The 25,687-nt window shown below is 41.4% G+C and overlaps 2 protein-coding genes across 2 annotated transcripts in view; one reads left to right on the top strand and one right to left on the bottom strand.

Moving 5' to 3' along the window:
- Positions 1-317: 317 nt before the first annotated feature.
- Positions 318-9,001, bottom strand: dnajc11a (DnaJ (Hsp40) homolog, subfamily C, member 11a). Its single transcript, XM_060061788.1, has 16 exons — positions 8,872-9,001; positions 7,537-7,666; positions 7,347-7,420; positions 6,999-7,100; positions 6,783-6,911; positions 6,535-6,657; positions 5,915-5,988; positions 5,638-5,827; positions 5,409-5,494; positions 5,070-5,186; positions 4,415-4,570; positions 4,114-4,183; positions 3,671-3,728; positions 2,380-2,522; positions 1,480-1,609; positions 318-724 (listed from the first exon to the last, which is right to left on the bottom strand). The coding sequence occupies exons 1-16, from the start codon at positions 8,941-8,943 to the stop codon at positions 699-701; spliced, it is 1,680 nt and encodes a 559-aa protein (XP_059917771.1). The 5' UTR covers positions 8,944-9,001; the 3' UTR covers positions 318-698.
- Positions 9,002-10,021: 1,020 nt separating this feature from the next.
- Positions 10,022-25,687, top strand: part of LOC132464990 (calmodulin-binding transcription activator 1) — a 114,382-nt gene continuing 98,716 nt past the window's right edge. Inside the window, exons 1-3 of the mRNA XM_060061671.1 lie at positions 10,022-10,117; positions 13,913-14,014; positions 21,311-21,414. Of these exons, the coding sequence (XP_059917654.1) occupies positions 10,093-10,117; positions 13,913-14,014; positions 21,311-21,414 (231 nt within the window). The 5' untranslated portion in view covers positions 10,022-10,092. The remainder of the gene's footprint in view (positions 10,118-13,912; positions 14,015-21,310; positions 21,415-25,687) is intronic.

Here is a 25,687-nt window from a genome sequence, read left to right as displayed (position 1 = left end):
TCATTTTTTTGTATTTTTATTGGATAACACAACACTTTAACTTGAAACATGGGCTGGTGTATTTTAAAACATTTACTTTTCAGGTTTTCCAGGAGGGGAAGCCAATATAGAAATATAATATTCATTACAGGGCACATTACTGCTTTTCCAGAACACCTTGTCAGACCTTTAAAGTATACTACTTATACTTTAAGATCAGACTTATAGATTCATACAGTGAATGGTTAAGGCATTGTTGTAATCCAACCTCTTCTCATCATGGCAGATTGAATAGAACACATGAAGAGGCCAGAATGACTTGAGTAACCAAGACAACATGAGATTCACTTTTTAATATTATGGCAATATACCAATTTTAATTCATGTCTTCAATCACATAGGCACTGCAGTGTTGTTTACAGTACAGTACAATGCAACCTGACTGTACATCACGAGCCCTACCAGAAATACACAAGTACCGAGAAGCTTATTGATTTTGGTGTCGCCTTCGTATTTCCAGCAGGCCACAACTCCTGTCTGTGGAGTTACACTCAAGGCTGGCTGACTCCTCTCTGTATATTTCGAAGACCAGTTGAACAAAAAGGAAAAACGCACAAACTCTTAAGAAGTTCAATCCATATTGTATCTTAAAAAAAGAAAAAAAAAAGAACCAGAAAAAAGTTGTCTGGTTGAACGATGTCTCTTGTATATTTGAGGTCTCATGTGTCATTGTCGATCCTGTGAGCTGAAATTGAAAATAAATAAAAAATAAATCACTGTTAACATGAAACACAATTAGGGAGCAGAATAGGAATCTTATACTGCTGTATGCAACATCTGAGAGATACAATGAGGGAGAGAGCAGAAAGAGAGCAAGACCTTTGAAATCACAAGCCTAAAAAAACCTCCCTCCCTCCCTTCTCGTTTCCCAGCCATCTTGTTTCTGGTGATATGATAATGCTGTGTGAGCGCATTTGATTGACATGCAAGATGCATTCCTGAAACCAATCAGAGCAGAGGTCCTGATTGGTTTAAAATGACCCAGGAGCAGTCAAAATCTAAATAGTCTCAAATACAGAGGTGAGTTAACCAGAACATACATCCTCAGAGCATTTCATTCACTTACAGCGGACAGAAGTTGTTTCTCACAAATTACGTTCAAATTAAACCTCTAAAATTGAACGGATAGCTCCTCTAACCAATATGTTTCAATTAACGAAAACATTTCCATCACAAGTTAAGAGATTGCTATTTGATATGTATTAATCTATGCCTAATAATGATACTTAGTAAAGTGAGATTTATTTGGGGGGATTTCACAATACTATGAACTACATTGCTGTTCAATACTGAAGTGCATTTCCCTCCGTACTGATAAACACACAAAGAAACCAAGCGGGTGAGACGGTGTCAGTTCAGCAGAGCTTCCCCAACCGTTGTGTCAGGGACTGTCATCATGCCATCAGCTCTCTACCATAGGAGTGCAGTAAAGATGCTTACATTGCTTTGGTATCCTGAGTGGTTCAGTGTCCCCTGACAGGACCTGATGCATGACCCCCCGGAACTGGTAGAGCACCTTCAGGCACTTCTCCTCCCCCACGCAGGCGTCGTAGAAGCCGGGCAGCCCTGACTGGAAAAGGCAACTCAAGGTCAACTGCCATTGGCACAGAGAAGCACCCTTTGACCTATGTTTACCCAACAACCCAATAAGTACTGGAAGATATTTTTGATTTTTTTTTTTTTAGCAACTATTTCGGTGAAAACGGAGAAACATTAGGGTAAGAATAATAATAATTGACGTAGAATCATTCGTAGATAATTTCACCTTAACCTCAAACATAACACACTCCTTAACACTAGGAAAATATGAATATTTTTCAGTTTTCGCTCAGCAAAATCCCAAAAGAGATGCAATATACACATTGACATATTTCCAAGCTGCAATGTGGATACAAATTCTTCTCAAACAAACATGCAGTGAACATGTTCCAACTTATTGTTCAAACATACATGCATTCTAGCCAGATAGTTCAGTGCATTGTGTCCATAGATAAATCCCAGAGGAATATGTCTCTCAAATGTCACAATCTAAATCGAAATATCTAAATGTCTGAGTTATTGGGTCGGACAGACATCGCCATATGTGCTGTGGAGTTATCAACTGCTGGAGTCCTTATAGCAACATCATAGATAGATTATGTTACAGAACTTCCAAATGCAAGAAAATCAAACTACCGTCTGACTGCCTGCCCGTCTTTCATAAGCTCTCAAATAGGCTGAGCTGGGTTGTGGGTGTCCGGGCAGCCCTACCGCGCATGTAGCATAGGTAGTGGTGGGCTGACGTAGTGGCACTCCGATACGGTTTAGCCACGTGCAGATGAGTACTCATGGTGGCCCTACCTTTGTGGCCTCAGTGAGGATGAGCTTTGAGTCTTTCACCAGGCACTGAAGAGGTACGGTCACATCGATGACCTTGGCCCTTTCGTGTTTCTTACTGTTGTCTGTGACAAACTTGCCATACCATGCGTTGAGAATGATTAGACCTAAAAAAACAAAAGAATGAGATTGATATTACAAAATAATCTGCTGGGTTTTACCCAACAGATACGAACAACAAAACATGTTGAAATTATATACAAAATATAATGAAATCAAGTGTTCAATAGGCAAGTCTGTGGCCTTGAATGACTATGAGCACAGCATGTAAACTGCATTATCTTTATACATTGAACTAATTTAGTTGTACATTGGGAGGGACATTGATACCAGATGATTAGAACGGACGCGATAGAGCCAGGAATCTTTCACAGAAAAATCCTGACCAACTTTGTTCTTGGACTTGGCAAGGGTTCTAAAAGATCTAAGAGTACAACAAGAGTTTCAAAGTTCAGAGGTAAAAGTTGAGGATCAAGCACTTGATTAAGGGCAGGAGAAGCTACATGTCTATTGTGAACAGAACAGGCAGCCATTGAGATGGGGAGCGAGGTGTGAGAACATGAAGCAGTATTCAGCACAAAAACCACTGAGTGAGATTTTGCCTGGTTTACTGTATTACTCGATGCATTTAGTTGAGGAGTCATTTACCGAGCTCTTGCAAATGCATCAAAACCTGGAGTGCCAGTGATTGAAATCCTCAAGCAATTTGGACAAAGGCTTATTTTTTTACTCACAAGTTGCTTCATTTAATCAGTATGCAGCAAAGAATGAGAAAACACAATTAATGTCTAATTTGAGTACCTTAGGTACTACTGATTTTCATTAGAATAAGAGTACTACATTAACTCTGAGATGTCGGTGTGTGCTTGTCATTAGCTGCGACTTCACCAACTTGCAGGACATGTCCCTGCCTAAGGGTACCTGCGGGGACAACAATTACAGCAGTCACTGCAACCACCGCAGTGTATGACCAGTGGTACGCCAATTACCGCTCATTGTAATAGTGGCATCATAATTAGCACTTGCCTTAATAGGGTTACAAAGGTCATCTCTAAGACAGAGAGCCAATGTATGAGAATTATTTGTTTAAAGAGGAACGCATCAAACGGAGCGGTGAAAATACATGTGCACATAAATAAATATCTGAATCGGCCGAATAGTTGAATCAAATAATAATGAAATACAAACATGTAATCAAATATGCTGACATAAAAACAATGCAATGCTTTCACAGCCAGGCGCACACAGCCCTTACCCATTCTGGACTCCTCAGCTTCAATAATCCTGCGCACAGACTCCTGCATCAGCAAGACCTTCATAGGAAAGCAATGGAGAGAGATAAATGTGGTTAGACTTCACATGAGACTGAATTGACTGCAATTCTACCATCACCACTGTACTCATTACGCAGGCACTTTTATCAAGTTGTTTTTAAAAAATGTAATTCATTTACAGGTAAGGGGTAGGCCTCATGCTCAAGGATGCCTACAGGTAGACAACGGACATCAGGGAATCTAACACCGAACCTGTCGGCCACCATTATGGCTGGTAGCTACATCTGGCCAAATATAATACGACTGATGCAGCTTAACAAATGTCATGAGACAGACTAATATTTGGGATGTTTATGCACACCACACTGCGTCTACATGCTGGGAGCCAAAACGGCCGCTAATTGCTGGGCTGTAGTGAACTCACAGAAGACTCTGCTTCTTGTCTCTTCCTGGCGATGTCAGTCGCGGAGCTCTCCCGCTGCTTCTCCAAGTCCCTGTTAAGTAGAGAAAGAAAAGAATATCCCTCCTCCTTAGATCACAGCTAGATGTTGGGCTGCCTGTGAACCTCTATTAAAACAAAAAAATACTTTGCATTTGACAGGATCAAAGTAGAGCTAATTCAGTCAACAGCAAGAGACGGCTTTGGTTTGACTGGGTTAATCAGTATTTGTATTGCACTGCAAGAGAGGAGGGGGAAGAGCGAGTGAGAGAGGGTGCTGGCTTACTGTTCCTTCTGAGAATGCAGGTAGGGTCTGATCACCAGCCGCTGAATGGCGAGGTAGAAGACGAGTGGTCCGACGGTAGCATAAAACACTGCGCTGGGCAGGAGCTGATCGGTCAGGTGGATGGGGAAGAAATAGGTCTGACTGGCTCTGTTCAGCCTGTGGGAAGAGACACACACAATGCAGCAAACAGAAACGCATTGGGAAGATATTCTGATTGGAGAGCGTCTTTTTCTAAACTTAACAAATTATTGATCCCATTCCTTTAATTCAGGTAAAATAGTTTGAAGGAAGACTATAAACTAATGCATAGTCAAATATGGAAAGAGATTCAAATTGATCAGTATAATGGCATATTTAACACTCCTTTGATCTAAAGCAAATATATACCATTGTACTGCATTCCAACAATTGCTAATCTTCATTAGATAGAACACAGCAATAAGTGACATCTACAGTAATATCTGACATGAAGAGAGCTCAGTGTTAAGTTACATGATCCATAATGAAGTGAGCTCAGATTTAAGTTTGATCTATGGTAACTTCTGACAGGGAGGGAGCGCAGTGTTAAATAACATCTGACTTGAAGAGGGCTTAGTTTGAAGTTGGATCTTTGGTAACATCAGACAGGAAGAGAGCTCAGTGCGGTTGTGCTCACTTGATCTTGAGGGAGACACCGTGGGGGACTCCAACGCTGACCGTGGCCCCCAGGACGCTGTGTCGGCTGATCTTCCTCTCCGCACCGTACTCCACCATAGTCCCGAAGAAGCCCGATCTGACCCAAAGAAAAGAAGCTCAACCTCCACGCTCCAAATTTGTCCTCTCAAATCATCTCCAACGTACTCAATGAGAACAAAGAATCGGGATGCTTTGAAAATGAATGAATGATGACTATTTACATTAGTTAGGCTTTAATTAGAGCCTTTATGTCACACACAGTATTAAAGATGGATGACAAGAGTGCATAGAGTAGATGTTACTTGTTGTGAGAACATACTTTATGGAGCCTTTTATTTTGGTCTGGTCTTCATCCTGGAATTTGTACTGATAGCTCGTCATCACAAAGCAGTGAGGGATGCCAAGCTGCAAAAAATAAGTATAATCATTATTCGAAAGGCAGGAAGGCGATTTAACTAGTATGTGATCAATCCTCCTAGTTTGACTGAATTGCTGCATGATGCAATTGGGGGGTTTAATATAGTAAAGGCTGACATCCAAACACTGACCTGCAAGGCGAAGGTGAAATGGCTGGTTTTGGTGTCTCTGACAATGCTGGTGTTCATGGAGGACTGGGTTCCCCAGCGCCACTGTAGGTAGCCCATGGTGTTCTTGTCCAGATGACGGGCCAGAACAGTGGTCGCCCCGGGTCGCACGCCCCGGGACGAGAACTGAAGGCCACACTGAGCGGTCGCGAAGCTAGCGGAGGGAAGACATGAGCTTTCAAAATGTATGCTTGAGTATAACTTTTAGCTAATTGTCCACTTCTACTGCTTCTGCACGAACCATCGTGGTGTCAGGTTTCTAAAGAGTTTCATCCCAAGGAGAGGTCCATGGGTGTCTCCAGCGCCAAATTCCAGCTGTGTACACATAAACAATCATTAGACCTTTGAGAAGAATCTATCACTTCATGAATGGTGGAAGAACTTAACAATTCAAATTAATCTCACATTATCTCCCAACAGTGTCGGAGAGGGCACCCAACAAGCATTTACAGTACAGGTGTCATTTGATGTGCATAGTTTCGTGAGGAGCACGGTCCTAGTATCATTTATCATAATACAGCTCCAATGACAGTCATTCGTGTTGAAGCTTTGTGGATAAACTTGAAGATGGATAGATCGGATTGCTCCCAACAATCAGAAACGACTTTCACTTAATGAAATGCAATGAATGAATGAAATCAAGGGACAGAGCAGAGGAGAGAGCACCCAAATGAATCTTGCAGAGAAGAGGAATAAAGTAATTAAAGTCATAAAACAAGTGTCAAGTCAGAGTTAACATGTACGTCAGGAATAAAAACTTCAGATGTGAGACGACAGCTAAGCACACAAACTTTGTTAAAGACAGAAAGGCTCGCCAATAATGGTGATAAGTCAAGTTGACACTCAAGAGCATGTTCTGACCTCTCCCCAGCCCTTGGCTGAAGTGACTCTTCTCAAGGCCAAGTTAATGTTACCCCCTCCAGTTCCATTTTGTGTTGACAAGGAGCCAGACAAAATAGCAGTGTCTGTTGTTGTAAGAGGTGCCTACAAGAAAGAACAAAAAGCCACCAGTTATAAATTGCCTTCTAACAAAGTTGTCTCAGACAACTTCTGGGCTACACATGTTTCCTGTACTAATACAATTTGATCTGTTTGCTACAAACCATTACCTCTATAGATTGTGATATGTGCATTTTGTTGATCTCCACTTGCGGGTAACTTCCGCTGACCACATCCTCATAGTCTTCATCGTATCGGTCAAAGAGGTCTGTGGCATCGATGCCTACACTGATCAATCCCTATAAGAACAACAAATCAATTAAAACATTTTTTTATGTTAATAATATACATTGAAGCGATGAACCCGCCTCCTGCTCTCATCCCACCTTTGGATTAGTCCTTTGTTGAAGCCTCCTCTCCTCTCGCTCTTTGTGAAGGCGCTCGTACTCCTCGCGGATCTCTACGGGTGTTCTTTTCCTCTCCACAACCTGCACATGTGGAAATGTGTCAATGGAGACCTTAAGAGCTCAGCCACAACCATGACAGACAATGTTCTGGGAGTGTCTGATTGTTGATGATGGTACAAAAGTTTGATGTTGTAACACACAGTTGGTGGACATAATTAACGTTTTGCAATACAAATCAACCCAATGCCTGCTGTTTCTACATAACATTCTACAATGCGTTTCTCATTCTGCAGTGAGAGGCATCTCTTCCTGAGAATAGATGCTTACCTCCCATCCTTCCACATCCAGTCCTCTCTTTCCATAGATATCGTATATTGCCCGCGCCTGAGGGTCGCTGAGTACTACAGAGTAATACAGATAACCATCAATTATTTAAAAGGGCAGCAGATTTACAAAGAACAATTTCAGATGCGTTGTTGTTACAGGTGGTAACGGGTTATTCATAAACTTGCCTTACCTTCATAAGCTTGGTGTACAAGGTTAAAGAGCTGTTCGGCTTGTAGTTTCAGCTCAGGGTCCCGGTGCTTGTCTGGGTGGTAAATCATACATAGCCTTCTGTATGCTGCCTTCAGCTCATCCTGTGTTGCCTGAAATAATGACATTTAGCAAATTTACAAATTGGTACATGTAAGAGGTAAATAAGAGGAAGTCCTTAAGAACTCATGGCAATGTGAACTAATTATAATACAATTAGAGTGCTTGAGGCAAGAATACAGTCTAAACTCCATGATGGTGAATCTGATTGGGTGTCCTACAGTGTGTTACATAGGAGATAATGCTGTCAAAGTTAATAGACAAGTGAAAACCTTAATGGGAACGGTTCAGGAACATGTTCAGGATTGTGTTAAATGTGTTGCTAACTGATAACTGCGCTGATTACTGAACCCTTTGATTCGAAAATAGCGAGGTAAACATCATTGACAGACATAATTCATACATTGACATCCTTCACTGTGCTAGGGAAAATAAAACTCTAGCCCGATATGTTACCCACACTTATTATTGCACTATGTCACTGGGTCATATTAGCGAGTCCATTGAAAACAGTGAGATAGAATGACATTATGTTGGGCCCACCACAGCTCAACAAATAAACAAAACTACTCTGGTCACCAGGAGTATCAACATTACATAGAAGGTAACAGTAGTAGTAACGCAACAGTTAACTTGGGTTAATATCGTTACAAGGGCGGCAGTATGTACAGCATATATGGTATGTGACCATGAATCGTAGTATAGTACATTAATCAGTAATAGTAAATACAAATAAGACATTAAGAATCGTATAGAATACGGCATGGCGTTATGAGTGTCTCGTTTTTACTCAATAGTTAATGAACACCAGGCCCCACTTAGTTAGTCATTTCGAGTGCAAGGGAAAGCAGTGAGCTGGGGGATGGTGGATGTAATGCCCCCGAAGTGTCTCCGTTCTCTGCTGAACATATGCTCTCGGCATATTGTCTATACGTGTGAAAGACTGCCGGGAAAAACTGAATTTACAGCAAGAGCTTATAAGAGATACGAATACTTAAAGCAAACGAAACAAAATAAAAATAGTCTACAATTGAATGTATGCGTCTGCCAGATAGTATATGACATACAGGGAGACCAGAGCACAACTCTGAACTGTCAGAGAAAAAAAAAAATCAATGTCGAGGGTCACTTGTTAGCACACGGCTAACGTTAGCTCAAACTGGACGCATGTGGAGCCAATTCCGGACGCATAACTCTCCTAAAAGGTTAACATATGCAAGAACAAACAGTTTTTGTAACAGACAATCGCATACTCTACCTCTCTCCTGACGTTTAGCAGCGAATAGTAATCATCATTGTCAATCTCATCATCTTCCAAGGCGGACGCCATGTTTACAACCTGTCATGCCTTCCTCGAATAGTCAGGGTGTGGGGGCTCACGGTCGCCCCCTTGTGGTTTGGATGACTACCAACATTTATTTTGACAACAAATTTATAAATTGCTGCGATTATGCTGAAAATGTAAATTCAAAGTGTCAAATGCAAGAATTCTTTTACATTAATATGTTCTCGTCAGGAGAAGGCCTATGTCATTGGGACTCTTATGGATCGTAAATGTGTAGAAAGTGGATTTCTTATTTCTTATATATGGTTAAATTATAAAGTCCTGAAAATCACTTTTCCTTGAAAATCACTTGATCGCTAAACTACACAGATAAGACTTTGGCACAGGCCATTGACGCGCAACAAATATAACCCAGAATATTACATAGTTGCATTAACGAACTACATTCATGCAACGAATACCGTGAATATTTAACATAATCAATTCCACATTTGTAAATTAAAGTACATTTAACCTATTGCATTACGGCCAACGCATAATCAACGTCTTTGTTATTTTAATGAGCCCCTTCACTCGGTGCGCCTGCGTCATACGGTCCTGCCCTCAGAAGGGGAACTGTTCATTCAGCACCACCAAGTATCCAACACAGCCTCCACACCGCAATGAGTTGGAGCCTACGTCTGCCCTCTCCGACATCTTATGGCTTATTGCCCTTTATGAACCGCTCCCCTATGGCTCCAAACATGGAAAAAAATATGCATTTGTAATCTAGACCTTTTTTTGTATTCGTACTTCTACAGTTACTTAGTCTTTTTCATCTCTGGACACAACAATGCAGAGTTAGAATTAGGATATTGAGTGCATATATATATCCTTGATATGGCAAAGCCATATCATATATATTATACTACAATAGATGGTTTATTAAGCATATATAGGGAGATACCATGTACTATCAGTAGTAGTGTACTGAGGTGTCTTTGTTTAATAGTTTCATATGAGATGTGATTTTTTCTTTTACGCTGTCACAAGTCCAGCTTTTCATTGTCACTCATTTACTCCCAGCCAATGGTAAGTGTGCATTTGGTTGGACTCGCCGCTGCTTCTCGAGTCCCTCCTCGTGCTCAACTCGCTGTGCACGCGCGTGGTACCCGCGGTCGTGAGGAGGAGGACGATGTTGCGCGTGAAGGGGAAATGGCTGCCGAAAACAAGCCGGAAGGTAAGAGAAATATAATAGGATTCAATTTAACACAATGACTGTTATATGATGTAGAACAGTTCCAAGTCGTGGGAAATGAACAAACATGTAAAGATAAGTGAAGGTTTTTGTCCAATACCGCTCCGGTATTTTCTTCCGTAAAAAGGCAGCTAAACGTGGAGACGTTACCTAGCCGGCTAATATTAGCTTGCATTCTAGCCAGCTACTATTCCCATCGTAGCCCACACACGGGGACAAATAGTCAGGGTGATCAAAGTACCATGTCGTCACTGAACTGAGCTGAGCTCTCTGCGAGATAACCAACAATTGAACGAGTTAACAACATTACTAAGTAAATGACAACATGTCATCTCCATCGACCCAACTTCTTTCATACCCATGGCTCTCAGAAGCGGGTTGTATTTTTAGTTACCCCGTCAATAGGCTCGATGTCGGCGCGGTTTAATTATAGTTTGTTTTGTTGGCATTAAGTCGCTGGTTATATTCGATAATATTCACTCCGTTTTAAACCCAACAATGCATCATGAAATAGAAATGTTGTTATATACTTGTAAGCGTTTATGTGGATTTATTTTTTGGGACAGTTTCCCCAGCGAAGTAGCGCGACAGATCTCAACGTTTATGTTTTAAAACTACCGGTTAATACCGCGATGTATGCCCTCAAAAACTAGCGTCAAGCGCTTCGATAGCGGGTTGTTTCACGCTTCTGGGATGGGATGCCTCCACACCATGGAGCGGCGGAGGAGGAGAGGATTTCCAAGCGCGCGCCTGGCGCCCACATTACATTAGACTACTTTACTGGTGGAAAACGTTCCTATTTTACCTATTGGATGTGGCGCCACGCTAAACAAGATGTATAAATCTAAACCTAAGCAGGGTGGCAAATTAATTGTAATAATTTACATGGAAAAAAATGTAGCTAATAAGGACGAGAGGACGTTAATTAGGAGAATATCATTTTCGACATTTCCATGTTTGATGACAAAACTTTCTGAGTAAATGATGGACTCGAATACAGTAGGCCTAACGGGGTTTGAGATGTTTCCGTTTCACTCATCTCTGTCTGTAATATATTATTGATGCAGCGCCATTAAAGACAATGTTTTCTCAAACCTTTGGACAAAACGGATCTATTGATATAGTCGCCCATCGGACTTTGCTAGGTTTATCTTGGTGTTTCCTAAGGTAGTAAAAAACTTTATGGGGAGTGACCCTTCATTTGTTAGATTTTATTTTTTTCTAAACGGAATGGTTAAACGTGATATTTGAAGCAGGCTTCATCAAATTCATTTTTTATTTATGTTGGAATGTTTGTCCACTTATTCAAACGTATGCATATTTGTATCCGTCTTGTTTTTGCTAACACATTTGAGGTGAGGCCATACCCTTAGCCCAATGACCATTTATGAAAACAGAAGAGTTATGTCGAAAGAAAAAGTCCACAAATAAATATGGCATTATATTAACCCTGTTCTTTTACAATCCAAAAATGTATGTACATCGTTATGAACTGAAAATATTGGTAGATGTGTATCATCTTAATATGTAAGGTCAACAATATTGATTTATAAAAAATAATGATCGCTGGACATGTTTTTAGGGCGTCAGTGTGCCAGCCTTTGAACAAATCTCCACTAGGAGGTGGTATTGAGCTTTAAAAGTTGGGTTCTTAACACTTATTTGTTTGCAGGATCTGTCTGTATGACAAAACATGAAGACATCTGGTTTTATGAAAGTAATGACTTTGCTGTGGCGTATAAGCCCAATGCATTCATCCATATTGCTGGACTTAACAAATAGGCAGACACTTAATCATTCCTGTGCTTCTCTGTCAAAGCCTTCATTGAAACGACTGACTTGAAACTCCCACTGGTGAACAGGTTAAGTTATTTTTGGTGTTCCTCTGAGGTCGGTCAGTAAGGAGGTGTGGGAGGAGGATGGGAGAAGCTCGTACGTTCACATCCTTGCAATGATGTCACACACAAAACAGGCCTGCGAATATAGAGCGTGCTAGGATGGGTCCTTGGTTATGACTCCAATCTGCTTTAGCATTGGTTACAGATAAAATAGTACATTTGTAAGTAAAACTTAATTCCACTGATAATAGTTAAGACAATTTCCCTGTGGACCGGGACGCCACATATAGATCCGAACAGCCTCTACTTAAACTTTTTGTCCTTGAGCTATGGGAGCCGGTGCGCGGGCTGCACTGTGTACAGCAATCATTCTCGGTTGTTTGGCAGGTCTTATGATGGCCCATAACAAACCTGGGTCACTTCTTGTGTTAAGCCCAGGGGGCATGACCCAGTCTCGCTTAGTGGTATAATGTTTACATCCTGGGGTACTTTTCTCCCGCCTAAATGATTGTCAGGCCTCCAGAGGACTTATTTTTTTCCCCACACTCATAAAAGCCGGTGTGGAGCTGCTAGTAGAAGAACAAGTCCTGCAGGGCATTGGGATGGCAGGTTTGATCTGTCTTGTACAGAGTCTGCTTTGGGTAGAGCCACTATACAGGCAAGGGTTTTTATGAAGCATTGGGAGCTTCAACTTTTTTAGGACGAGACCTAAATTGGGAAATATTTAGCTCAGTGTGGGGACTCGGATCATTTGTAAACAAGGCCTGCTAGTGCTTGTGTTATTTTGGGAGCCATTATAAACAGGATTTTGGTTTCAAAATATACTCTCCTTAACTCGATTATTTGTTCTGTGAGCCTTTATAAAACAGCTTTACTTCGAAAGAAGCAGAAATAGAAAGCGAAACTCAGTACAGCTCTCATACATGTGAGTTTAGAAGGTTTGCTGCTACCCACTATATTATAACCGGGCCACAAACAATCAGAGTTCTGCTGACAGCATAAACCCCCCAAAATATACTTTTGTTTTTCTTGTTCTATCAATTCAGCTAATGCCATTACCTCACAAAGCCTATTTCTTTTATTTACAAGTTAGTGGAGCATAAGAAGTTTTTTAAGATTGTATCATTTCATTCAAAGTTTAAGGTGAAGCAGCAACAAATCATCAAGTAAGCATACAGTCTGCCATTAACTCGCAAAAGTGCTTGTACAGCAATGTTATAATAATAATAGAAAAACAATAAAAACACTCTTTAGTCAAGAAGTAAAAATGTAACCTCGCCGTGCTCTCACTCAGATGTCTCACTCCTCCACTTTTATGTGAATCCTGCTGCAGATTCTTCTTTTGTCTGCCGCTAATTCAATCAGTGAGGTATGGATAGATGGGCCGCAGGTCCAGCCTGTGGTCGCTGAGACGTATCCTTCCTAATACCTTGTCTCTAACAGACCCTTACGGGCTGCCTTGCATGGCCTGCTCCCATTGATCCCATCGATTCATCCAGTTTACTACTGATGTGATGTGGAATGTTATTGACCCTAATCAAATGGAGCCACAGCAGCATTTGAGGCTGATTGCGGGCCCTATTGCCTGTCGATAGGGACCCCTTCCGAACTTGTGTGATAAATGCATGCCTTGGAACAAGTGATGAATTAATCACCTGATTGACTTGATGACTTAAAGTGATAAAGTGATACATTTATAATTATTGTTATTGTTATTGTTGTTACTATTATTAATTACTATATTGTTGTGTTTGTTTTAAACTATTGCTAGATTTTCGTGTTTCTGTGTGTTGTGTGTTGATTGCAACTGTAATCTAAATGTGCTGTCCCCACTGTGTGCAGATATGTTTGCATGGTGGAGGGCAGCAAAGAATTCATAGGGACAGGAGAAAGTTTATTTTGCTCCATGCTATATACTTCTCTCTTTGCTCCCCTGAAGGATTGAAGAAAGTTCGAAATCCGGATCGAATGTACAGAACAGCAGTGTGTTATGCTGGCCATGGTCCACCTAAGAGTATCAGTGATGACACAGAGATGAACAGTAAGAGCTATTCATACCTGCATCGTTCCTACAAGAGGCCACTAGCTGGCCACTGTGTTATGACTTCATCTGTTTATCCATTAACCTTTTCATTCCATCCTCCTATTCACAAGACCTCGTATCTACCACACACACATCCCATCCCGTGCTCTCCTCCATCTCCTCCTCCTCTCCACCCCCTCCCTCCAGGTGCTCCTCGTGCAGGAGTGCGTGCTGTTGATTCAAGTGTGTGCTTTACAGGATCATACAGGATCAACATATTTACTATAGGAGTGATTGTTTCAGGTTGAGGCCAGGGATCAGGACCCGAGCAAACCCCTCAGAGAGAATGGCAGCATGTTGAGCCATTCATTATTATAGCCATTAATACATGGGCCTCGTCCACACTGCTCCCCAGACCAACATGCCTGGGAAGGTAAACCCACGTTAACAACTTGACTGCTGAAGTTTCACAGAAACAGAAGTCAAAGTTACGTCGGTTACACTATGGCAAGATACAATTTGCCACTCGGTTTCATGGGAATAACGGGCAGGGTGCAGAGTACAAAGACACCCTGTCGTCCTAGCTGGGATTTCTCTTCACTTCTGAAGCCCAACTTCAATATCAATGGAATTATACACGCTGATAAACCAGGAATATTTACAAGCAGAAAAACAAACAAACCGAGGCCAAAAAATATGGGCTGGAGTCTTGGGTTGACACAAGGTTGATTTATCCTGTCCCCTGTAAAGCAGAGTGGTTCTCAGGGGACAGCACTGACGACTGAATGCCTAATGAGCACCCCACGTTCAGTCTCAAAAACCAAGTTGATCTAATTGTCATGGTAATTGTAGGGTAATAGTCATGTTTCGTGTGTCGGTTCTAAATTGAAGGTGTGAAGTCAGCCACCGCCCCCTTGTTACACCTCTTGCTGGATATCAGTCACGAAAAGCGCTCCTCCAAGCCATGGTGTGTCCCAAAGATAATGTTGTGATAGGAGCACGGATTTAGCAGCAGGGGGGCAAGTGCATGTGCAGATCAAGCAGACCAGTATGGAAACGGTGGGTGGGGACACTGAAGATAGACTTTTCCATTACTGCTTCATGTGTGACAGCAGTGACTTACAATAGTTTTTGCCCAGTCCTGCTTTTCCCCCCTCTATGTTATTGCATGGTGCTACAAAATGCTATCCTGGTGTCAGGCACCCCATTTAATGTATTGTGCCTCCAGGGTTTTTTTGGTTCAACAGTGTACTCCGCTACTGCGTGCAGCAGCTGAAACAGCCAGGTAAACCATTGATCTGAGTAATCATCTGAGTAATTGTTTGAGTAGTTATGATAAGGATAAAAGGCTCCGGCGAAGCCCCCCGAAGCTGTGTTCTTTCCTCGCTGTTTGTGTGTGTGATTGTGTGTGATTGTGTGTGTGTGTGTGTGTGTGTGTGTGATTGTGTGTGTGTGTGTGTGTGTGTGTGTGTGTGTGTGTGTGTGTGTGTGTGTGTGTGTGTGTGTGTGTGTGTGTGTGTGTGTGTGTGTGTGTGTGTGTGCTGTAAGCAAACGCGAGGGAGAAAAGGGAGTCAGACAGAGAGAGAGAAAAGGGGGGAGAGAGAGACAGACCTCACCTCTGCTCTCCTTGAGATGGGATTTTCATGGATGGTTGAGCTCGGCAAGGGCTGAGAACACATAAAGAGTATTTTTCAGTTTGTTGTAGGCAGTTAACCGTGTATGCATGTTTGTTGAACTTCCAGTAATAGGCCTGCGCTTTTATTTTTATTTTTCTTTCAGCTGCGTGACTTGTTGACGGTTTCTCTGTGTCGCACTATTGTCCGAGCCTCTAGTGGAATCACGGCTCTCCATGGCCACTTAGCAAATGTACACATTAATAATATGAAATATTAATAGTGAGAAGTATAACATGAAGGCTATAGTATGCTGTCGAGAATGTATGTATGATAGAGCATTAGTAGGGACATTATCATTGCAGAAATAAACTCGACAAACTACAACCATCGATTGCCTTAACATCCACTGTCTCCTTCTGTGTAGAAAGTCAAACACTCTGCCTCTGCTGGAAGCAAAGGCATGGTCTCTTTGTAGTTATTCCGTAACATAGCAACGCCATGGTGAACACTTTTTGGCTTGTGGGCGGCTGGAAATTTCGCTGTACGTAAGAGTGTTGTGGAGCAGGCTACAGGCCAAATGATAAAGATAATTGGTTTCCCTGTTGTCTAGTAAGACATACTATTTTAAGTCTATACACATTTCTCTCCCTATCTCCATCAAGAACCATAAGACTACACGGCAAGTAGCTTGTGGAGCTTTGACCAATTTCCTAAACTGCCAACAGAATATGACAACGTTTAATTTGCTTTCGAGGCTACGCTTTTGTCTAATCAAAATCTTCTATGTTTAACAAAATGTGTTTCCCTGCTCTGGTTTGAATGACCACTTACGACTCTTGTACCAATCGAAAAATGCAATCGAGATATTTTAAACACAGACAAAATATAAGTAGTATAATTTTTATTTTTAAGTATATTGTTCAAGCATATTCAGGATATGTATTAACTGATATTGTATACAGTAGAACAGGCTCAGTCCAAGCTACATTAACTACTGTTTCCACACATTCAGAAGTAGATTGAATGATTTGATAGCATGTCATTAGTCAACCTTGGCTGATAGAATGCCTCTTTCCCTCACATTGGCTATGGCCCTGTTTTAGTTTTTCATTGGAGACATTGTACTAACCATTCTTCCTTGTCCTGGGTGGCATGCAATACTGTGCATTATCTCCGAGGGTTGATTCTGAAAGCTAGTCATGACTGTTGACTCAATATGATTGAGTCATCTTGATATTTCATGAAAGATATTTCACTAAGCTGATTCTATCACATGCTGTTCATTGGTCTTATCTGGCTAAGACCTATGTATCTGTTTATGTGGTAGAATGTTTATTTACATGATTTAATGGATTCATTCTGTACGACGTACTATTCGCTAATACAGATCTTGCTATGGTAGGCTGTCTGCTGGTTACCTGTGTGTGTGTGCGCTGTTTTCTGTGTGCGCTGGTTTCTCTGTGTGTGTGTGTGTGTGTGTGTGTGTGTGTGTGTGTGTGTGTGTGTGTGTGTGTGTGTGTGTGTGTGTGTGTGTGTGTGTGTGTGTGTTGTGTGCAGTACAGATGCAGTGCAGATGCAGTCCCTCTTTGTTCGATTTGATTCTCTCTCTCTTGCTCAGGCTATACCCATATTTACCACTTTATTTACTAGTCTAGATATCCCCACAATTGAACTGGGGCTCAAAACAACGATTTTAAAGTAATTTCTAAATCTGAGTTGTTTAGATGACATTGTATTCAAACTATACTCCTTGGAATTGATAAAGCCACCAGTCACTTTAACGGGCGATTGCTTAATGTTGGCTTTCAATTTATGCTCAAAGTGGGCACAGATTAGAAAGAAAAACCGTCACTCCTGGAACACTCAGAGACAGAGACGGAGGAGAGAGGGTTTTGCGTCGAGCATTGGATTATTGATTAAAGATTTGTTTTTGTCAGCCATTCCAGTCTCATGACCCTGACTCTTGTCTCCTGGGTGGGGCTGGACCAAGCTAGCATGACAGATAACCTTAAATTCCTCCCAAGTGATTACTTCACGACCGGGATCAGTGATAATCTTAACATCGTACACACACAACACGCACAGACCGACAGGCTGACAAACACACACACAGACACACATATATCTATCTCAGAATCTATTTTTATAAAAATCTTTCTTGTAACTCTTCTATTGAAGATTGTTTTGGAAACAAAGCTGCTCTGTGTGTGTAGCCTTTTATACGTAGTCCCCTTCATCAAGATGGGGAGCATAATTGGCTGCATTGTGGTCCAGCTCAGCTCAGCACATCCTCTCAGTGTAACAAGCTCTGTTTCAGCCTGTCTTGCACTTTGTTATTTTACAACCAACGAGTCATTTCCGTTTGTTTGTTTCTTGGATAATGCACAAGTGGTCATTAAATATAGTGTTCGGCCCCTAAATATTCTGCCGCGTCGGATTACATGGGAAATCTAAAGAACATGGCACAATGCAGAGTTAAGTTGAGTGAGTTTTAAGCTTTGATCTGCTCCCAGGGTAGGAAAAGAATGTGTTTTTAAGCTCATTGATTAACGAGGAACTGGTTTGCTTAGAAGAAGCGTATCTATATGCTGTAAATCTATTCTGAATCTGGCATCCAAGCTACTCCCATGTGGGTTGATTTTAGCTGACGCATGAACTAAAAGTGGATCTCCATGCCACAGCAGACAAATCTTTTATTAGTAAGCTGCAGTCTGCCTAAAATCCACTGTCAGAGAAACCCTCTTTCTCGCTCACATCTGTGGGAAGGGCTGACAACAGAAAGAAGACAAAATGTGTACTGATGAAATCCAAGGGGTGAACAAATAGCAGATCAAAGACAAGACAATTTTCTTTAATATTGTGTAATGCTGTGGACACAAAGCATAATTCAAACAGCAGTTCATGCTGAGTCTTCATGCCTGAGGAGCGTTATTATGAAAAGGCCTTGTTTTGTTGCAGAATAGTTCTGGACTCTCTACTCCATTGTCAAATTGAGCACAGAAGACAATCATTTGGTGGATACCTCAGGTTCAGTAGCCATGCTTGAAAGAATCTGGAAGAAAAACTAATGTCTCAAACAGTTGGCTGATAAGATAGGAATTGCATCCCTTAAGTTCTTTGTGTTCAAACGTAATGACGATTTCTTAGTGACCCATATCCATCAAAGCAGACATAGTGAATTATTATGTAATAATTCATATAATGATAAATATAAATATTATATTTCTTCAATTCACTAAACAACACAACACAACCAACAACCTTTGTTCTTGCCAGTGCCAATAAATCGACTAACTTGTTTTAACAAAGGAACGTTTAACAAAAATAATTTAATTGATCAGATTAATGCAAATGTACCCTCTTCCTGGTTTTAAATGTCTGTGGGAGATACAAACCAAATAGAAATCAAAGGCTGTCATATCCAAATGGTAATTTCTCATCTATATTTTAAGATATGTAAATGCATAAATGTGTATAAATACCAACCACAATACTTATTAATAATATCAAAAAACATTGAAACACATGGGAAGACGTGTCAGAGGGCTACCATATCTTGTCGGCTCGGCTGTGAGACCTTTCCCGGAGAGCTGGGGCGGATGCGAGAGGAAGTGTGAAAAATGTCTCTCTTATGTCTCTCCACCTTGGGAAATTAACATGATATCTAGCCGTGTGTCTTTCAGAGTGTCTTGATAAGAATTAGTTGTAGAATTGAAAACAAGGAAATAAGATATTGGTGCTTCCTATTCCAAGGGTTCTAAAGCAAGCCAATTTATCCATGACCGCTTTACATATTTTTCTTGTCCTTCCTTCTTCTTTATTTGGTGAGCCGGCACATTTACCTTCAGATGTTTCCATTACGGTTCAGCTGACTGGAAAATGTGTGATGTGCATAAAGTGCACAGTTCACTCTGGCCTGGTCTTGATGATGTCATCTAAGGGTGTGTCACAGTGCATCATTGATCCCTGGCAGCAGAAGCGTTGGCAGCCATGCCTGCCATTGATCACAGGGAGCAAGTCACCAGAGCACACTTTGTGTGGAGTGAGAAAAGGCCAACGTTTTCTACCCAGTCACTCTGGAATCACTGTAAAACTGTGTGGAGCTTCACTGTAACGCTGCGCATCCCTAGTTGACTCTACAGATGAAAAGAAACACACTAGAAGGGACTCTGTATCAACAGTTTGTATGTTTACTACTACTGTTCATTAATACATCAACCTGTACTTTCTGCCGCTCATTTGACAACCATCCTTTTCGCGGCACATCTCTGATCGTTCAGCTGCTGTGAGTTTCTCCAGATCTGACAGTGACACCACTTTGGGTGTTCCTCGCAGCAGATGCTGCATGCGATTGTTAATTAGGCGCAGCAAATGATTACAGATACCTGTTCCTGCTCATATAAAAAGGAGTTTACACAAGCAGAATCGCAGGTACAGATGGATACAGCAAACGCTACAGAGCTACAAACCTATTCCTGCATCCCTAGGGGAGCGATACGGTGAGCAGTGCTCTGTAGCAACAGCCCCTGATGTTCCACCTCACACATTACAATCGGAGGCTGCTCGCCAAGCCTTCCTCTAAGGACCGCCTGGATTCCTTTCCATACATTTGCCGATGCGGAGGCAGCCTCAGTGGTGTAGCACCCTCCTGTTGTTGTGATGCACAGTGAGCAATGGTGAATGTGCAATGTCCTCCCAAACAAACTTTCTGGAATTCCTTTCACTTTGTCTGTAGAGGAGTGTTTTGCTTCGGAGGAACACGTTCATTTTCTTCACATCCTCTGCAGAGATTTGTAGCTAGCAGTGATTTACAAGCTCATTGCCATTCAACGTCATATTTCTTATTGCGTTAGCTTCAAACCAACACATGGCAGGCAGGAAGGGAGATCAGCGTAATAGATTATTTGTTCAGTGTGTAGTGTGTAATAACTGTCAATGTGCAACACCTAGTTGTTACATAGGAGGCCACAGAGCCGCTCATACTGCCGTACCGCTGAGTTATATCTCATGTTAAAGGCTGTCTCTCCGTATGATTTGGACAGTTCTGCTCTTGTTCAATGGCCAGAGGAACCCTGACACATTCTTCTCTTGAGTAGTATAGTTAAATTGTCATCATCTTCGCAAAGGTTCGCCTGTCATGTCATTGAGATTTGCTGGCCAATGCTTCACCCTCATTTTTACTCCATTGTGTGACTCGCAGACTGGTGTGAATGTCCTCCTCCTGCTTTCATCTGCCCAAACAATTCATTTAATTCATGATATTGTAAAACCCACGCGACATGTTTTGTCATCTGATTCTGCATATTTTAATGGTATTCCGATGATAATAAAAAAAAGGCTCATGTGCAATTGCTTATAACCATGTATGATGGCAACGGTAGCCTATTTGTTTGCATGTTCTTTGTAAAACATACAGGTCAGACAGTTATCACTTGCAGATGCTGGTGTGGTCATTTAATAATAACTTGCCAAATAGACAAATTATATCAAGCATTACATAAATGACTAAAGGGTGAGCTGATACAAAAAGAAAAGATAAACAATGTAGTTGTTGGTGAAATGATTCCCTTTAATTCCCTTTAACTGTGACAGCCAGCACAAGTCAGGGTGGCTGAGCAGACTGATGAAGGCACACTACGGACCATGTGCTAAATATGTTTTCTTTCTTCTGTTGTGTGTGTGTCTTCTCCTCGTCTAGATGAACATGGACATTTGAAAATATACCTGCCCAAAAAGCTGCTTGAATGTCTACCCAAATGCTCCTCGCTGCCAAAGGAGAGACATCGCTGGAACACTAATGAGGTGAGGCTGCCGTCCCTTATCCACGACGTTCCCCTCCATCCATCACGTTACCCACGCAGCCGTCCGCGAGACACATTGATCTTTCCGCTCTGGTTTTTTCTTTTTTTCTGAGACAGACAGATTCCTAAGCAATGACAACATCCTCTTAGGGATATAGGCTCATATTGTTGGGCTTCACGACGCACACCTTATCGGAGATTGCCAAATATCCACTTAGCATTGGCATCAAGGAGCATATTAGCTCAGTCGCATACAATCCAGCCGTCTCAATAATTCCACGTTGTCGTTGAATGGGCCCTCTGTGTTCTAGTGTAATTGCATGCTATTACTACCGTATTCATTAATATTTTTTGGGTTGATTTTGTTTTGTTGACATTACTGTCCAGATTTAGAAATGCATATATTAGGCAATCATATTATGTGAATCATTTTAAACCATTAGGAGGATTGTACTTACCAAGCACTTCCTCTGATTTCTCTTTCACTGATAATTGGCTCCACCTGGAAGGTTGACATTTTGCCATATTAAACCGTTCCTGAACACAGACAGAAATATATAAAGCATCCTTACTTGTTCTCTTGCTGCACACATGAAATGATACAGCTTTGCAACACCTTGGGTCATGTTTTGTAATGTTTATTGTGATATTGTCACCCTCTTGAATTTTCCTTGTTAGAATTAGAAATCCCTGCTACTCTGAACTTATAATTGTACAGGTGTTTTTTGTCATTATTTCTTAATTTATTCAATATATCTTCCTTAGTGGGAAGATCAATGGATCTCATAGCCCATAGGAAATTGAAAAGATATCTCACTGAGTCATGACCAAGTGTGATTGGTAGTGATTAGACCCCAATATACTACAAGTTGATTCAAGTTAGTTTTACTTAACGTTGGGTATAAAAAACAATATGCTAAAACCACCCATCCATTCTTTTGATTAACAAATTGTTACTTATAAATTGCACTAATCTGCATTGATTTAAGTAAGTTGGCTCTGAACTATAGACAAAATGCTTACTTTACTTAGAATAAATTGGTGAAAATGCTTTCATAGTATGCATGTATTGACTGTGCATGTTAGGCAATATTGTAAAGCGCTTTGAGTGGCCACTGGTTAGAGAAGCGCGATATAAATGCAGTCCATTGACCATTTACTTGCCCTAGCTATTTTAGATGATGATGGTTATGCTTTCGAAGATTAACACAATAAATAAGAAATTGAGAAATCAGCCCATTGACTATGAATACAGCATGTACACTGTGCGTCTCCATCTGCCTCGTGTGTGCTCCCTCGCCCTAGACTAGTTATTAAAAAATGTAAAACGCCACTGTGTTTTTAATTGGCTGATGTTGTAACTTGTGCCTTGTTTGACCTGCATTGTACGGCTAGCAGTCTAAATTAATTAACACATTTTTGTAATTGATCGAAAAATATATAAGCCTAAGCACTTGTTTGGGATAAATGCCGTCGACTACAGCTGCTGGCACCCCTCGTCATGTATAAAGGAAAATGAATAGTTTCAGCACAAGCGGTGGCACTGGTTGAAGAAGCACTATTCGGTGTACACATTTCAGGCCTCATATGGAAGTTGGGGATTGATGGGTTGCTCGAATTCCTTTTCAAAAGTGAGCGGAAGGAGCATTGAAGTATGTTGTCGTTATGCATTCCAAAAGTGATTTCTGGGCTGCAAAGTAACCTTTCTTAAAATTGAGGACATTTCGTCTTATGCGCCCCGTGCATACCAGTGTGTCCGCTCCTCATTGGTGGCAGCCGGGCAGCCGGGGAGGCATCATAACGTCTCTTGTCGCCTCGATTGTGTGACTCTCAGTGAAAGTGACACCTCATCAATTGTGTGCATATTTCGGGCGCTGGTTCGGCATCCTTAATGCAATCTTGTTGTTCTTCCACCCTGTACAAGCAAAAGGATCTCAATAAAGTGAGGGACGCTGATGACTGGAACAATATCGAAACGGCGTGACACAGGCAATGCTCATTTTGTTCTTGCACCATTCCACTAAAAAAGATTCCACCGGCTATAGATATTATAGACATCCTTTTTTGGCCTTAAAGCAAAATCTATACCATTATACATTCAAGAAACCAAGGGTATTTCTCCCCCTCGACTATAGCCTTGTGAAGCTTGAACAATATTTCTGTCAATTCATGAGGCAGTTTTTGTCAGCCTCATTCATGAAGAGATGCACATTTAATTTCCCTTTAGGTGGAAAAGGTTGAGGCTACAACTTGCCTTTCAGAATCTTTAAGCTGGTGCATAGGGGTTGCAGTTATTCTGGGGCAGTGAGGTGATTCCTATGGCAAACTATTCATTTCGGCTCCCCTGTGTACATTTATGAGGAGTAAGTGTACTGGAATACATTTCAAGCATTTACTGGAAAATTAGATAAACCAATCTGATCAAAATGCAGAGGCAGAAGGAAGGAATAGGCATGGCGTAACAGACTCAGGAGCTGTCTGTGAGGTAGGGATATGCTATCAGCCTTAACATTTTCCCTGGAAGATTAACAAGAAGCATGGCACTGCTTGACAATTTGCTTGGTAAACACGCCTAAGTCTGAGAGAAAATTGGGGATTGTGTCAAGAAATACAGAAGAAAAACCACGTCTCAAATTTGTCTGTTGTTTTTGTCTGTTAGGAATTCATGATATCTTTGGTCTTTGAGACGGTGTTGGAGTAGCAGTTACAAAACACTGCAGTGGAAGATCATGAATACTTCTCAGCGTCCCTGCCTGCTGTACCTGGCTTGTGCGGGTTGTTCCTCAGCCCTTAGTGTGCTCCTGGCGTTGGGGGGGATGAGCCAACCAGGAACAAATCCTTCCTAGATCCCTTCCAGGTTTGCAACCGACCGCTATTGTCTGGAGGCGTCTCTGGCACGGTGACCTCTATTTTAGCAGACATTTCTGTTGAGATTTAAATCTTTTTAAGAAGGACACCTCACGCGGGAGGGGCTTTAGGCCTACATTCTCTTCAAGATGAAACCCGCCTGATGTTTGGTTACCCTGGCATGAAAGATGCAGAGCTCCAGAGCCAATGTCTCTGCCCAGTACTATTTCTGAGATATGTTTCTGCGCCTGTACTTTACCTCAGAGCTCTGCCTTAGGGCATTCATTAAAGTAACATGCAGGCTTTGCTCTTAAATTCCTCCAAGAAAAAAAACAACATTGTATATTAGCCACCACATTGCAGACATAAAACCATGAAATTAACCTGCTTACAATTGAAAGGTGTGATTTAAAGTCATTAAAAAATCCAGGGTACACCACATACGCAAAAGCCGGTTGAGATTCATTGAGTCTTTCAGCCCTAAAAAAGCTGAGACAGGGGAGTATATCTGGTAGGCCTGGCAAGCGGGGGACAAGAGTCCTAAGCTGAAGTGACACCCTCAGCCCTTAATGAACGGTACAGGACTCTGGGTACTACCAGCTCCCCTCAGCTTAGAAGGACTCTTTCTGAACTTGCGCCGAACCAAGGAAGACAAGAGAGCATCGGCTAAGGCCTCCATCGGCTTGCTACACATTTAATGCAGCTGTCGTCAGGAATAATCCTCTCTGCTGTGCCGACGGCACAGCATGGGGCCCCACATACAATATGCTGCCACTCAGGACTAAGCAGGAGTGCCTCGTGAACGCGCTCTCTGGGTTTAGTCAAAACGGAGTCAGGAGTTACATGCAGCAGTGGTCAGAATCCATAGCTAATTAATTGAAATACATAATGGAGAATAATCTATGCCAATACGAGATGCTACCATGGGGACGGGGGATGGGGGGGAGACATTGAGATGTGCTGGCGTCTTTATCTCGGAACTCAAACAAAATTTTTGTTAAATCCTTCGCATTATGATGTCCCACTATTTTCCAATTGTTGTTCTGATTTGACGTGGGACATTGCTTTGATAAATGATAAATATTTGAATAAAATAATAAAATACAATATATTTTCTTTTTATATGGCAATTATTTGAAACCATTTTTGTTATGTATCAAGAGATTTCATACACTAAATACATACTTTAAATGTATTTTTTACATTTAAAGTGATATTTAAAGTAGATCTCCTTTTAGAGGAGTATTCTACATGAATGAATAGACAATCTCAATCATCTGTAGATAATGCTGTTAGTAGCCTATTTGTATGACATGCTTGTATTCTTGGATACTGCTACCCCTAGTGCTCTTGAAGATGGCATTTTGGACTTTCTCATTTGAAGGCTGGAGAATCCCCCTCAGAATATCTTGACCTCATTAGAGCAC

This window comes from Gadus macrocephalus, chromosome 1 (genome assembly GCF_031168955.1).
Source record: "Gadus macrocephalus chromosome 1, ASM3116895v1".
In the NCBI taxonomy this organism is placed as follows: Eukaryota; Metazoa; Chordata; class Actinopteri; order Gadiformes; family Gadidae; genus Gadus; species Gadus macrocephalus.
The sequence above is the reverse complement of the archived record's forward strand: the minus strand, read 5'-3'. Positions and strand labels throughout refer to the sequence as shown.